Genomic DNA, 13,278 nt, shown 5'->3' on the forward strand with positions numbered 1-13,278 from the left:
TAGAAATTAAAGGCATCGTGAAGATAAGTCGTAAGTGCATCTGCTTTTAAGTGTGCTGCTATAGACCTGTATTTATTGAAATATATCTACCCTACTGTTCTCTATGGCAGACTGAAGGCAGCTAAAAAGGCATAGACAAAAGTGTAGACAGTCCAGGATCCACTGGGCTGACTCACTCGGGCCATAGATTTCAGGGGTCAAGGAAACAGGATCAGTCCTTAGTAGAGTTACATTGTAAGCCAAGGGTGGCCAAACTGAGTCTCAGGAGCGGCATGTGGCTCTTTCACACATATTGTGGCTCTCGAAGGCCCTAGCACCCTGTTGGCCAGCTTGGAGAAGGCATTTGTCTCCTTAAATCACTTCGCCAACCCAAGCCAGCTGGCACCTTGGAGAATGCATTTAAAGTTGCTTTCTTTCCACTTCCTCCCTCCCCATCTATTTGCCTTCCTTCCTTCAGCTCTCAAACGTTTATTCTATGTGGCTCTTACATTAAGCAAGTTTGGCCACCCCTGTTCTAAGCCCATTGATTTCAGTTAACTTAGAAAGGGTGCAAGTCTGTTTAGGAGGGCAGCTTCAGGAGTACAAACAAGGACTAGCCACCCTGTAGTTTAAAACTAAACCTCTGGTTTCCTGGACACAGGGCCTTCTCTGGGGTGGCACCCTGCATATGGAATTCCATCCCAAAAGTTTAGGAGGTACAACTTTTATTACTTTTTTAGACCTGGAGCAAAAGAAGATATTGGATTTAAACCCCGCCCTATACTCTGAATCTCAGAGTGGTCACAATCTCCTTTACCTTCTCCCCCCACAACCCACCTGTAAGGTAGGTGGGCCTGAGAGAGCTCTTACAGCAGCTGCCCTTTCAAGGACTACTACTACAAGAGCTATGGCTGACCCAAGGTCTTTCTAGCCAGGTGCATGTGGAAGAGTGGGGAATCAAACCCGGTTCTCCCAGATAAGAGTCCACTCACTTAACCACTACACCCAACTGGCTCTAGTTACTCCTTTTCCTAGCATTGGTTTTTATAAGTTTTTTTTTTAAAAAAAAATTGCTGCAAACAGTGCTTTTCTTTCATTTCTTTTGTAGTTATAAATTATTAACCCTCCTGAGTCTGCTGATCTGTCCACACCAATTCAGACTTCTGTAATCTCTAAAGTGGATTGCTATAATGTTATACGTAGGGCTTCCTTGAAGATGTCAGAACGTGGCAGCCCATCAGTCGATTGCAACCAGCGTTAATTTCAGGCTATTACTAAAAACACAGACACGGGCTTCTAAGACACCTCCTTCCTTAATTCACGGTGCTTTTTGAAGTTAAAACTTTCCATGGCCTGGGACCCATCTACCTGAGACTCAAATTTTCCCTGCCGTAGCTTGTGCATCAGTTGCACTCAGTCCAGCAAGTTCTGTTTGTGGGGCCTTCGTACCATTCCACCTGCAGTCCTGGTACTCACTCAAGATCCCTTTTTCCTTTCTGTCCTGGCTGTTACTCTCTAGAATGGGCCATGGCTCAGCGGGAGTGTGCTTGGCATGCAGAACATCCCAGATTGAGTCCCTGGCACCTGTCAAGAGTCACTCCATCTTGTTCCTCTTGTCATGTATATCCAATTGTATAATGCTAGGCTGTGCTTTCATGCTATGCTATTCTTGCTATACCTTTGATATAACTGTAACTTGTTGCTTATCTGGAGGGTGGATGGCAGGTCTGGGAATTGGGTAGTTGCTAGGTAACCAAGGGCAAGGGCTGGAGGAGATGCAAACCATGAACTGATAGCACCTGCAGTGATGAGAGCTTTGCAAAAACCCCGCGCAAAACCCCCGCTTTTGCTTGGCGTGCTTTGGCTTAAATTATAACGATCAGGGCAAAGGTTTATAAGTTGGGGGAACTGACAGAGAGGTCAGTTCCGACAACGCGTGTGTATGCCCATGAAGCTGGAATAAAGATCTTGAACTTCAACTGTCTTATCCTTGACTCTGGGTCTGACAGCGCCTCCCATTTAAAAGGCAGTAGGTGATGTGAAAGTCCCGAGACCCTGGAGAGCTGCTGCCAGTCTGAGTTGACAATACTGACTTTGATGGACCGAGGGACTGATTCAGTAGAATGCAGCTTCGTGTATCTTCTCATGTATGTTGAGAGAAAACAGGAAAAGAAATTAATTCAAGACACTCACTTTAAAGTATCTTTATTCTTTTAAGTTTTGAATTTCCAAAAGCAAAGTTATATTTCGACGACGATAGCGCCGTTTTGAAAATGTAACTTTGCTTCAAAGAACCGAGTTAGTCAGTGCATGATTTGCATTTAAAACCATGAAAGAGCTTTTAGTATTATTTTTTTTAAATCAAGGTCAACCATTTTCACCAGCAGTTCACTCGGCTGTAGGTACCTTTGTCTTCTCTGAGAATTAAAAATCACACCGTTAGGTTTATTGCAAATGTTAACTTCAGCTATGCCTGGTTCTGACACAAAGTTATGAAAAGGCACATTTTGGGGGGTCTTTAAGAAAAGAAGGAGGGGGGGGGGGAGAACAACCATCTGGTTTTTGAACTGTAACCAAGGTTAAGGTAGAACTAGAAGACGTGCTCAGCGAAATGACAGAACGTTATTCTGCACGAGTCCTTGTGACATTTGCTTTATGCAAAACTCTGTCCCTGCCAAAGAGAATAAAAGTTCCTCAAAGTCAAATGCTGGCCCCTCCAAAGGGTGCAGGGCAGAAAGAGAATGGCACAATGCCAGTAAGTTACTGTGAAATATTTCAATTTGGTAATCGGGCCTCCCAGGGGGAACCACATCGGTGTTGGCATAGAGTTCTTCCACCCTTATGATGATAAGAAAAACATAAAAGTGCTTCCTATCACATGGTCACCCTGAACACTTCACAGCCTTCCCCTTTCTTTCTTGGAATCGTTCCAAGACTAGATGATACATCCGGGGGCAGAGGGGAGGGGAAGCAGAACCGTTGGACACCAACATCATGCTGCCAATCGCCTTTGATCGGCTGTCTTGCGCTTCCTGCAGAAAGGAGACCCGGATCGGCTGGACAGGGCAAACGTCACAACAGAACTGCTCTTTAGTAATACTGAACCATTTTCCCCCCTGAAATTCCAGATCAGCAGAACTCTGTGACTTTTTAAACATCACGGCCACAGGCCAGGAACTGCCGTTGGCATTGGCAGGCCCTTAAGCCAGTGAAGTGAGGAGATACCAATGTCTTTCCCCCTGCAAATGCACGGTGCAGACATTTGCAGAAGTATGGAAGCTTTTGAGCATCACAGAGGTCTTGTTCAGGCAGGTCGTCAGGAGCAAAGGGCATTTCTTCTGTGCCTAATTTCCACTATTTTTTTTTTTGCTTTTCACAATAGCTTTCAAATTTTGAAATAAAAAAAAAGTAATTTTTTTTTAAAAAGACCAGATGAAGCCAGCGAGTCCCTGTAGAAATAGAACCGCTCTCCCGCTGTTGACAGTTGAAGGTCTACAATGTGTAAATTCGGAGTGTGGAAATCCCAGAGTGACTGGACGCTTTAACGGCACGCAGAACTGCCTCAGGACAGGGAACAAAGCTATTGCTAGCTCAATTAACTTGCATCGAGGGCTTTCAAGGTTAATAACGCAGTTCATCAATTCTTCCTGGTTTGTACGGAGTCCCTCGATACCATGGTTACGAACCATTCTAAAGACTGGACTGTTGAAATGGGTCCCACTCTCGTCCCAGGGAAGGGTTAATGTGCTTTTCGAAAAAAGGAAAGGGCAAGCCCAGCCTCACACCATGGCTGGTTTCGTCTCTGTGGCAGACGTCATGAGCAAAACCCTTGGATTGCCTCTTCTAGCCAAGTCTGTCTCTCTACCCAGGCAAGGTTTCCCAGCAGCCAGCTATTTCGGGGGTGAAATCACAGAGACACCTTCCCAGCCTGGATCCTCTCAAACGTACTCTCATCCAGTGGCAGGTACTTGCCAAGTTTTACATCCAAGAAGTATAACCGATCGGATGTCTGGTGTGGGTCGTAGTTTTCCCTTTGCAAGCGGGTCTTCTGGATTTTGAAAGTGCCTAGAGGCAAGAAAAGAAAGGTGAGGAAATTAAAAAGAGGTCGTTTACAGCAGGGCAAATTTCCCCAGTGTGGACCATAGCATCAGAAGAGCCCTGCTGGATCAGACCAGTGGTCTATCTAAGTCTAACATCCTGCCTCACACAGTAGCCAACCAGTTCCTCTGGAGGGCCAGCAACAGGGCAGAGAGGCCAAGGCCTTCATAAGAACATCAGAAGAGCCCTGCTGGATCAGACCAGTGGTCCATCTAGTCCAGCATCCTGTCTCACACAGTAGCCAACCAGTTCCTCTGGAGGGCCAGCAACAGGGCAGAGAGGCCAAGGCCTTCATAAGAACATCAGAAGAGCCCTGCTGGATCAGACCAGCGGTCCATCTACTCCAGCATCCTGTCTCACACAGTAGCCAACCAGTTCCTCTGGAGGGCCAGCAACAGGGCAGAGAGGCCAAGGCCTTCATAAGAACAGCAGAAGAGCCCTGCTGGATCAGATCAGTGGTCCATCTACTCCAGCATCCTGTCTCACACAGTAGCCAACCAGTTCCTCTGGAGGGCCAGCAACAGGGCAGAGAGGCCAAGGCCTTCGTAAGAACAGCAGAAGAGACCCGCTGGATCAGACCAGTGGTTCATCTAGTCCAGCATCCTGTCTCACACAGTGGCCAGCCAGTTCTTCTGGACGGCCAGCAACAGGGCACAGAGGCCAAGGCTTTCCACATTTTACAGAGCAACCCTGGAGAGCCTGGCAAATGAGAACAAGGAGCCAATTGACCTTTATGCCAGCTTAAGTGCATGATAGACCAGTGTAAGGGAGACTTACGCTGTCTGTGGCCAGAGGCAGCGCTGCACCGAAGGGTCACACCAGCACAGCTGTACGGTGCTCCCAGGCCGGTGGTTCAGCTGCTTGAACCCTGGTGCCGACAGAAATGTGGGTACGCGGACAGGAGTCGGTTGCCTCCATAAGCAAGTTCTGCCTAGGAATGCTCTCATGCTGTTAAAAATGGTAGTGCAGCCCATTGTCACCAGTGGAAATTCCCTGGTCACCCTTTCCCAGACACCTGCAGCCACGCCCCCCTAAGCACCCACGCCTAAGCAGCTCAGGAGCCTAAGAATTCACCCAATCACTGTGGCTCCCACATAGGGTCGCCACCCCAGGGATGGTCCCCGCCCTGCTAGTTCATACTACAACTTCAAAGATAGGCTGCGTGGCACGGGATGCTATCAGGCAGCTCTCAGCCATGCAGACTTTTATTGTGTGAGCATGCACCCACCTTGGTGGCCAGAAACATAGCACAGGGCGTCTGCCGTCCTTGGGCAAATACCTGGAAGGAAGGAAGGAAGGGAGCACGGGAAGGGCAACCTCCACACTCCGTGCCTGAGCTCTCCCCAGTATCGGAGGCTACAGGATCTGGGATTGCGAGGGGTGACAATGCACCAACAGGGAAGCTGTGAACCCTGTCTCCCCCCTTGGCCAACACCAGTAGCATGGGGGGATGGGGCGGCAGCCTCTTGTAACGCAGGGAGCTGGGCAGAGCCTCAGCACTCTGTGGGGCGCCAGCTTCAGGTGGTGCCAGGGTTCATGGATGTCACCTTCATGGTGGACAGGGCCCTCCTGGCCTCTGACAGGGGGTGGGTTGCCGAATCACAGTTGGGAGTCTCCAGGAGATCTGGGGATGGGGCCTGGGAATCACATGGTCCTCCGTGGGATGGGGACCCAGGGAGTCGTCCCTCCCTGCATCCTTTCCTGCAGCCTTCCCCCCACCCCTCACTCAGCCGCCATGTAACTAATTCCTTGGGGAGCTGACTAGCAGCACCGCAGCTGTGGTATTGGCCAGCTGGCGCAGCTCAGGATTGCACAATCCCTTATTTCCTTCTGCCTGTTCGGAATCTACTGCCCTTCAGCCTCAATTGATGCTTTTGAATTTTAGTAGGTCAAGGCAAATAGGCGTGAAAAACCTCCGCTTGAGACGCTGGAGAGCCGCTGCTAGTCTGAGAAGACAATACTGACTTTGATGGACCGAGGGTCTGATTCAGTATAAGGCAGCTTCATATGTTCACTACAGCTTCTGACTGGCTACTGCAGATCTGATTGGCTGTATAAAAAAATTAGTATTCAGAAAGACGGTGAGGGACAGTGGCTCAGTGGTAGAGCATCTGCTTGGGAAGCAGAAGGTCCCAGGTTCAATCCCTGGCCTCTCCAAAAAAGGGTCCAGGCAAATAGATGTGAAAAACCTCCGCTTGAGACCCTGGAGAGCCGCTGCCAGTCTGAGAAGACAACACTGACTTTGATGGACCAAGGGTCTGATTCAGTATAAGGCAGCTTCATATGTTCATATATGAGACGGAGAAAAAGTTCGCTTTGTCAAGTCTCTCCACCCTGTGCGTAATTTTAAAAACCTCTGTCATGCCCGCCGTTCTGTTGTCGTTTTCAAAACTGAAAAGTACCAGCCTCTTCAGGGACCACAAAAGAAATGGTTGTACCCAGGGGCTTTTTTTGAGCAGGAATGCACAGGAACACAGTTCTGGCTGGCTTGGTGTTAGGGGGAGTGGCCTAATATGCAAATGAGTTCCTGCTGGGCTTTTTCTACAAATAAAGCCCTGGTCGCCCCTGTACTACAGAGTTGGATGACCCAGGCTGGCTCGATCGCATCCAGTCTCGAAAGGTGGACCAGAGGAGACTGTGCCGCAGAGCACCATTACAAAATGCACCCGAAACTCATAATCAAGCAAGATTCAATGAAAAGCTCCACAGGGAAAGTTAAAGCATTTTAGGCTACTTTATACATTTGGGGGGCAGGGATATTTGAGATGCAGTTAATGCTTCTGTACTGTAAAATGTGGCGAACCATTTATCTGGCTCAGAGTATTAAGCAAACATGCAGCCAGACTCAACCAGGAAGCAGGCGATCCATGAAGGCTCCTGGGGACTCCCAAGCAGCTACTGCAGTCTTGGAAGCGTTTTACATAGCAAAAAAGATTTGTTGTTTTCCACCTATAAAGGGTTAAGGAACTCTTAAATATTTCACATTTGTCAATTTTATTGAGTGTGTGTAATCGGGGCTTTTTTGTTGGTTTTTTTGGCAGAAGCTCATTTTTTTCAGAAACTCATTTGCATATTAGGCCACGCCCCCTGACCTCACCAGTGTTTCACGCAGGGCTTTTGGGGTTATTAAAAAAATGGATTCTTTAGTAGCAAACTTGGAACGCCTGCCTGCTCGGAAATCTAGACCTCTTGAAGAAACCCACTCAAAACACATTCCGCCAGCAGGAACTCATTTGCACATTAGGCCACACCCCGATGCCAAGCCAGCCGGAATGGCGTGCGTGCTCAAAAAAAGCCCTGAGTGTAATTATAATATCACTAGCCTCAACCTGCCTAGACCCAGAGCTCAGGAAAAGCCGCATGACAGTCACATGACAGAAAGAGGAGAAGAAAGAGTCTCGGAACCTCCCTGTGAGAATGCCCCTTCACCTCTTTGATACAAAGCACAACCTCTACAGCCGTCTTTTGCTCTTAAACTTAGCCAAAGGTACCAGGAAAGGAGTGACCATCTATCTATGTGAATTCCACTTCCCAGTAAATTTTGGTTAATTAGGTCAATCTCCAAGGTTGCCATCAAGGATGTAACAACCCTTGGCGGCTGCTCTGGAAACGGCAGCCAGATTCTGTTTGAGCCTCATCCAATCCCCGCGTGCACCAGCTCAACAGTTGCTACTTTTGCAGCGGAAGATCAAACTACACTTCTTGCATTTTGTGTACGTAAGGCTTCCACCTGAAGCACCAATTCTCTCCATCAGGCAATCTGTGTCACATGCTGCTTCCCATTGTGTCAGTTTTGGATACAACTTTGTTTTTGTGCCATGGGAGTGGAAACTTCTCTTTTTCTGGAGGGAGAAAAAAAACAACGGAGGAGAGTTTCCAAAGCCAGTCCCAATTGCAAAAAAGGCTGTTAATTCCAGCGTGAGGGAGTGTAAGCAGGCATGCCAGTGTGCTAAAGCGAACAGGCAGTTTCTTTGTGGACGCAGACAATGGATTCTTTAGTAGCAAACTTGGAACACCCGCCTGCTTGGAAATCGGGACCTTTTGAAGAAACCCACTCCAAACACATCCTGTTTTCCCTTCAAGCAAAACTGAGAACTGAGCATTCCATGCAGACAGTTACCCGTCGACGAACGGGCTCGGATGTTGAGAGACGCACACATTATATCCACGCACACAAGGGCCAATTCCCACAATAAATTCTCCGCTTGTTTAAACATGTGTCTGCAGCCACTAGGCTGGTAGGTCAGCCACCCCCAAGAGCTGCTTTCTATAGATCAGGGGTGGCCAAACTGTGGCTCGGGAGCCACATGTGGTTCTTTCGCACATATTGTGTGACTCTCAAAGCCCCCATCAGCAGGCTTGGAGCAGGCATTTGTCTCCCTGAATCATTTCTCCAAGCCAAGCTAGCCAGCAACTTGGACAATGCATTTCAAGTTAAAGTTGCTTTCTTTCCACCTTTCCCCCCAAAGCCAGCTGATGGGGGCTTTGCCTTCCTGTCCTGCAGCTCTCAAACATCTGACACTGATGTCATGTCAGTGTCAGATGTTTGAGAGAAAGGTGGAAAGAAAGCAACTTTAACTTGAAATGCCTAAAAAATTAGCAAAGATGAATAACAAGATGCCAGACAGGTGTTGGAAATGTAAAAAGCATGAAGGTTCTTTCTACCATATGTGGTGGACTTGTGAAAGAGCTAAAATGTTTTGGCAGATGATTCAGCAAGAGATGTCTAATATCTTGGGATATGAGTTTAACAAAGTTGCAGAGACTTTTCTGTTGGGATTACAAATGGAAAAATTTCCAAAAGAAGATAGAACTTTAATCTGGTACTTGCTCTCAGCTGCTAGGACATTGTATGCGCAGTTGTGGAAGCAAGAAAAAATACCAGAGAAATGGGATTGGATTATAAAAGTCATGTCATGGAGTGAAATGGACAAATTAACAAGAATATTAAGAGACTATGATTTAGAAGTTTTTAAGATGGAGTGGAAGAAGTTCAGAAGATACATAGAAAAAGAGTGGAAAATAAGAGGACATTGGACAATCTTTGATAATGATTAAGTTTTTTTAAAAAAACAAGAATATAACTTGGTTTTTAAATAGTTAAGGGTACCTTTAATATTTGTTTTTCTTTAAGTAAATAACACTGGCGGGGGTCAAGTAACAGGGGGAGGGATGGGGGGAAAAGTAAGATATGGGGTAGGTAAAGCTTTCCTTTTTTAAGTTGTAAGATATAGATTTGCTACCATATGTTACCAATAAAATTGCTTTAAACTGAAAAAACATCTGACACTGATGTCTTGCAGCTCTCAAACATCTGAGGTTTATTCTATTTGGCTCTTACATTAAGCAAGTTTGGCTAGTTTTAAAGGTAAGTTGCTCTCATCCCGTTTCTTTCTGTTTTTCTTTTCTTTTCTTTTCTTTTTCTTTCTTTTCTCTTTCTTTCTTCCTTTTGTCCCTTTCTTTCATTCCTTCCCTCTCTTTTCCTTCCCTCCTGTTTGTTTTCTCTTTCTTTTTTCTCTATTTGTTTTCTTCTTTCTTTCTTTCTCTTTCTTTTTTCTCTATTTGTTTTCTTTCTTTCTTTCTTTCTTTCTTTCTTTCTTTCTTTCTTTCTTTCTTTCTTTCTTTCTTTCTTTCTTTCTTTCTTTCTTTCTTTCTCTCTCTCTCTCTCCCACCCACCCCCTCTCTCTTTTTCTCTCTTTCTGTTAGTCTTTTCCCCTGTCTTCCTTCCTTCCTTCCTTCCTTCCTTCCTTCCTTCCTTCCTTCCTTCCTTCCTTCCTTCCTTCCTTCCTTCCTTCCTTCCTTCCTTCCTTCCTTCCTTCCTTCCTTCCTTCCCATTGCCAATCTGAGTAGACTTGAGGCAGGGGAGAGGGGGAGAAGCTTGAAATGTCCTGCCATTTCATGTTTTCCCAGGCTGAGAGTATTTTATATTTTGTTTTCTGCTGTGTGATTGTTGTGCTTTTTCTTGATGTTTTAGTTTTAAAATTGTATTGCAAAATCCCACTATTCTCCTACCTTTCCTAAACAAAATATTGCAAGTGCTTTAAGCATGTTTGTACATCATTTGCTGTCTCCCAGCTGCACCTCTCAAATTTTAGTGGGCCACGAAGGAGAATTGTAAAAATAACCAGGCTACAGGGGGAAAAAAGTTTGGGAAACCCTGATTCAGAGGATAAGGTAGAGGTTTATTAAACTATGTGTAGGGTGTAGATATTTTTTCCTCCCTCATGAACACTAGAACAAGGGTGGCCAAACTGTGGCTCTTTCACACACAGGGGTAGGATTCTAGCAGGAGCTCCTTTGCATATTAGGCCACACCCACTGATGTAGCCAATCCTCCAAGAGCTTACAAGGCTCTTTTTTGTAAGCTCCTAGAGGATTGGCTACATCAGGGGTGTGTGGCCTAATATGCAAAGGAGCTCCTGCTAGAATTCCACCCCTGTTCACACATATTGTGTGGCTCTCAAAGCCCCCACTGCCCCCTCGGCCAACTTGGAGAAGGCGTTTGTCCTTTAAATCACTTCCCCAAGCCAGCCAACTGCTCGGAGAATGCATTTAAAGTTAAAGTTGCCAGGGTTGCCCTGCCTCCCTCCCTCCCTCCCTTCATGCCTTGCAGCTCTCAAACATCTGACATTCATGTCTTGTGGCTCTCAAACATCTGTCGTTTATTCTATGTGGCTCTTATGCAAAGCAAGTTGGGCCACCCCTGCACTAGAACTCAGGGGTATCCAATTAAGTTAATGGGCAGTTGATTTAAGAGTGACCAAAGGAAGTGTTTCTTCATTCAAAGGCACTTGCAGCTACATCAGTCTGTAGTAGCAGTGGATTCAGGACAGAACAAAGGAAGAATTCCTTCAGTCATGAGATGCTTTCAGAGAGTAGCCATGTTGGTCTGTAGTAGAACAGCTACATTCAAGTTCCTTTTACAGAGGGTGCTTTGACTCTCAGAAAGTCATACCCCCAAATCTTGTTGGTATCTAAGGCATTACCGGACTTAATTTTAGCCATTGTCTCAAAAGAGTAGAAGATGATATTGGATTTATATACCGCCCTTCACCCTGAATCTCAGAGCAGCTCACAATGTCCATTACCTTCCCCCCCCCTCTCACAACAGACACCCTGTGAAGTGGGTGGGGCTGAGAGAGCTCTCAGAGAAGCATCGCTTTCAAGGACAACTCCTACCAGAGCTATGGCTGACCCAAGGCCATTCCAGCAGCTGCAAGCAGAGGAGTGAGGAATCAAACCCGGTTCTCCCAGATAAGAGTCCGCACCCTTAACCAGTACGCTGAACAGGCTCTCATTAATACATGGCATGGGATGTGTAACAATAGCCATTATATTAGTTGGCTTTAAAAGGCATTCAGCCAAGTTCATGCAAGACAGGTCCATCAGTGGGTATCAGCTGTGATGACTGCATGGAACCTCCATGTTCAGAAGCAGCAGCCCTCCCCAAATACCAGCGCTGGGGGACATCAAGAGGGGTCGGCTTTTACTGACCGCATTCCTTCTTATTCCCTGTTTGCTGCTTCTGTAACCCTCTATGCCTGCTGTCTCGCCCTTTAAATTCAAATTACAAAGCTCAAACTGTACCTTTTTGTACCCTTATGAGCTGTACGTTCATGCTCTGCACTCAGCAGTATGCGAATTCAAGGTTATATGTGTTTGTGTGCCTAGCATACGCCTTCTATCGATGGTCTGTTATACTTTGATCGCATTTACGTTATTGTATGTTCTGCAAATCTTCAAGAAATAGATTATTTTGTTTTTAAAAAGAGGGGTTGGCTTTGACCTCTGTGCCTTTCCAGTGTCCTCTAGCTGGCCACTATGCGAAAAGAGGAAACTGGGCTAGATGGACCATCGGTCTCCTCTGGCTCACACATTTTTGTCTTAGCTCAGGAAAAACAGCCCCAGAGCAAACTGATTTATGCAGTAACTCACAATTTTAATGCCAGTAGCTCATAAAGTAGAATTTTTGCTCACAAGACTTCATGGCTTAGAGAGAACATTGGCCAAGGGTGGAATTCTAGCAGGAGCTCCTTTGCATATTAGGCCACACACCCCTGATGCAGCCAATCTGTCAAGAGTTTACAAGGCTCTTTTTTTGTAAGCTCTTGGAGGATTGGCTACATCTGGAGGGTAGAATTCTAGAAGCGGCAGTGAGGATGAAAGTTAAAGTTGAGGATGAAGAGAGGCTGCTGAGATCAGCTCTTCAGTTTAAGAACAGCGCAAAAAGGCAGTGACTTAAGACACCATGGGTTGGATCCTACCAGCTTTTCCAGCAGGCGAAAGCAAGGAAGAAGAGCCACATGGACAAAAGCCACACAGGACGGGGGTGGGGGGGGGAGGGCTGCAGCACGGAGGGGAACTGGGAGCGACACGGAGCAGAAAATCTGGTCAGATCCAACCCTTCCCTAAGCAAGACCTTGCTGCAAACATGCCAGTTACCTGTGGTGTCGACCTGAGGCAAGAGTCGAAGGAAGATGGGCCGCGCGTAAGGGGGCAGCACTTTCTGCATCTCCTGGTACAGCACGTTGGGGTTCAGTTTGGCTTCTGGGTCAGCAATGGCTGCCATTCCAGCTTTACCTTCCACACCTGCGTTTTTATTTTTTAAAAAAATCAACCAATCAAGAGTCCAGGAAAGATGTCCAGACTTCCTCCCCCGCCCCCCCCCAACAAAAAAAAGGCAATGAGCACCCATCTTGTCTAAATTTACAGCTGGCAGGTCACCCCCTCTCCCCCCCCAGGAAGGATGCCAGGAAAGGAAAGTTCATCCTGGCCCCGACTAGATACAAAATGCCGATGAACAACTCCTCGCTTAGCCAAGGCATGGTCAAGACTGAACTTTATATCCTTTGTAGCTGAAGAAGTGTGCCTGCACATGAAAGCTTATTCCCAGAATACAACTTTGTTGGTCTTTAAGGTGCCACTGGACTCCGACTTTGTTCTGAACTCCTTTAGTCTGCCTTTTCCTCGCACTGCCCCTTCCCTTTTCAGTTTGCCAGTCGGGGTCTTCCTGCAGTTGATGCACAGCATCCTTAAAGAGTACAGTGTTTTGCATTTTAATAGCTCAGACTGACTTCTACACGGCTGCCGTTGGCTTTCAGTCAGTGTTAGGCAGACCAGCAGGGTTCAGATATAATTACTGAAATGCCCAGAGGGACTGGAGGGTGTCTGACTAGGCGCCCTCCACTAGCCTGAAGTACA

General features: G+C 46.7%; 1 protein-coding gene across 1 annotated transcript in view; it reads right to left on the bottom strand.

The window, feature by feature from the left end:
• Nucleotides 1-2,168: 2,168 nt before the first annotated feature.
• SLC27A1 (solute carrier family 27 member 1) overlaps nt 2,169-13,278 on the bottom strand; it is a 77,428-nt gene continuing 66,318 nt past the window's right edge. Inside the window, exons 12-13 of the mRNA XM_060252637.1 lie at nt 12,520-12,666; nt 2,169-4,044 (exon numbers count right to left, since the gene is read on the bottom strand). Coding sequence (XP_060108620.1) covers nt 3,887-4,044; nt 12,520-12,666 — 305 coding nt within the window. The 3' untranslated portion in view covers nt 2,169-3,886. The remainder of the gene's footprint in view (nt 4,045-12,519; nt 12,667-13,278) is intronic.

Source organism: Heteronotia binoei, chromosome 13, assembly GCF_032191835.1.
Source record: "Heteronotia binoei isolate CCM8104 ecotype False Entrance Well chromosome 13, APGP_CSIRO_Hbin_v1, whole genome shotgun sequence".
NCBI classification, from domain to species: domain Eukaryota; kingdom Metazoa; phylum Chordata; class Lepidosauria; order Squamata; family Gekkonidae; genus Heteronotia; species Heteronotia binoei.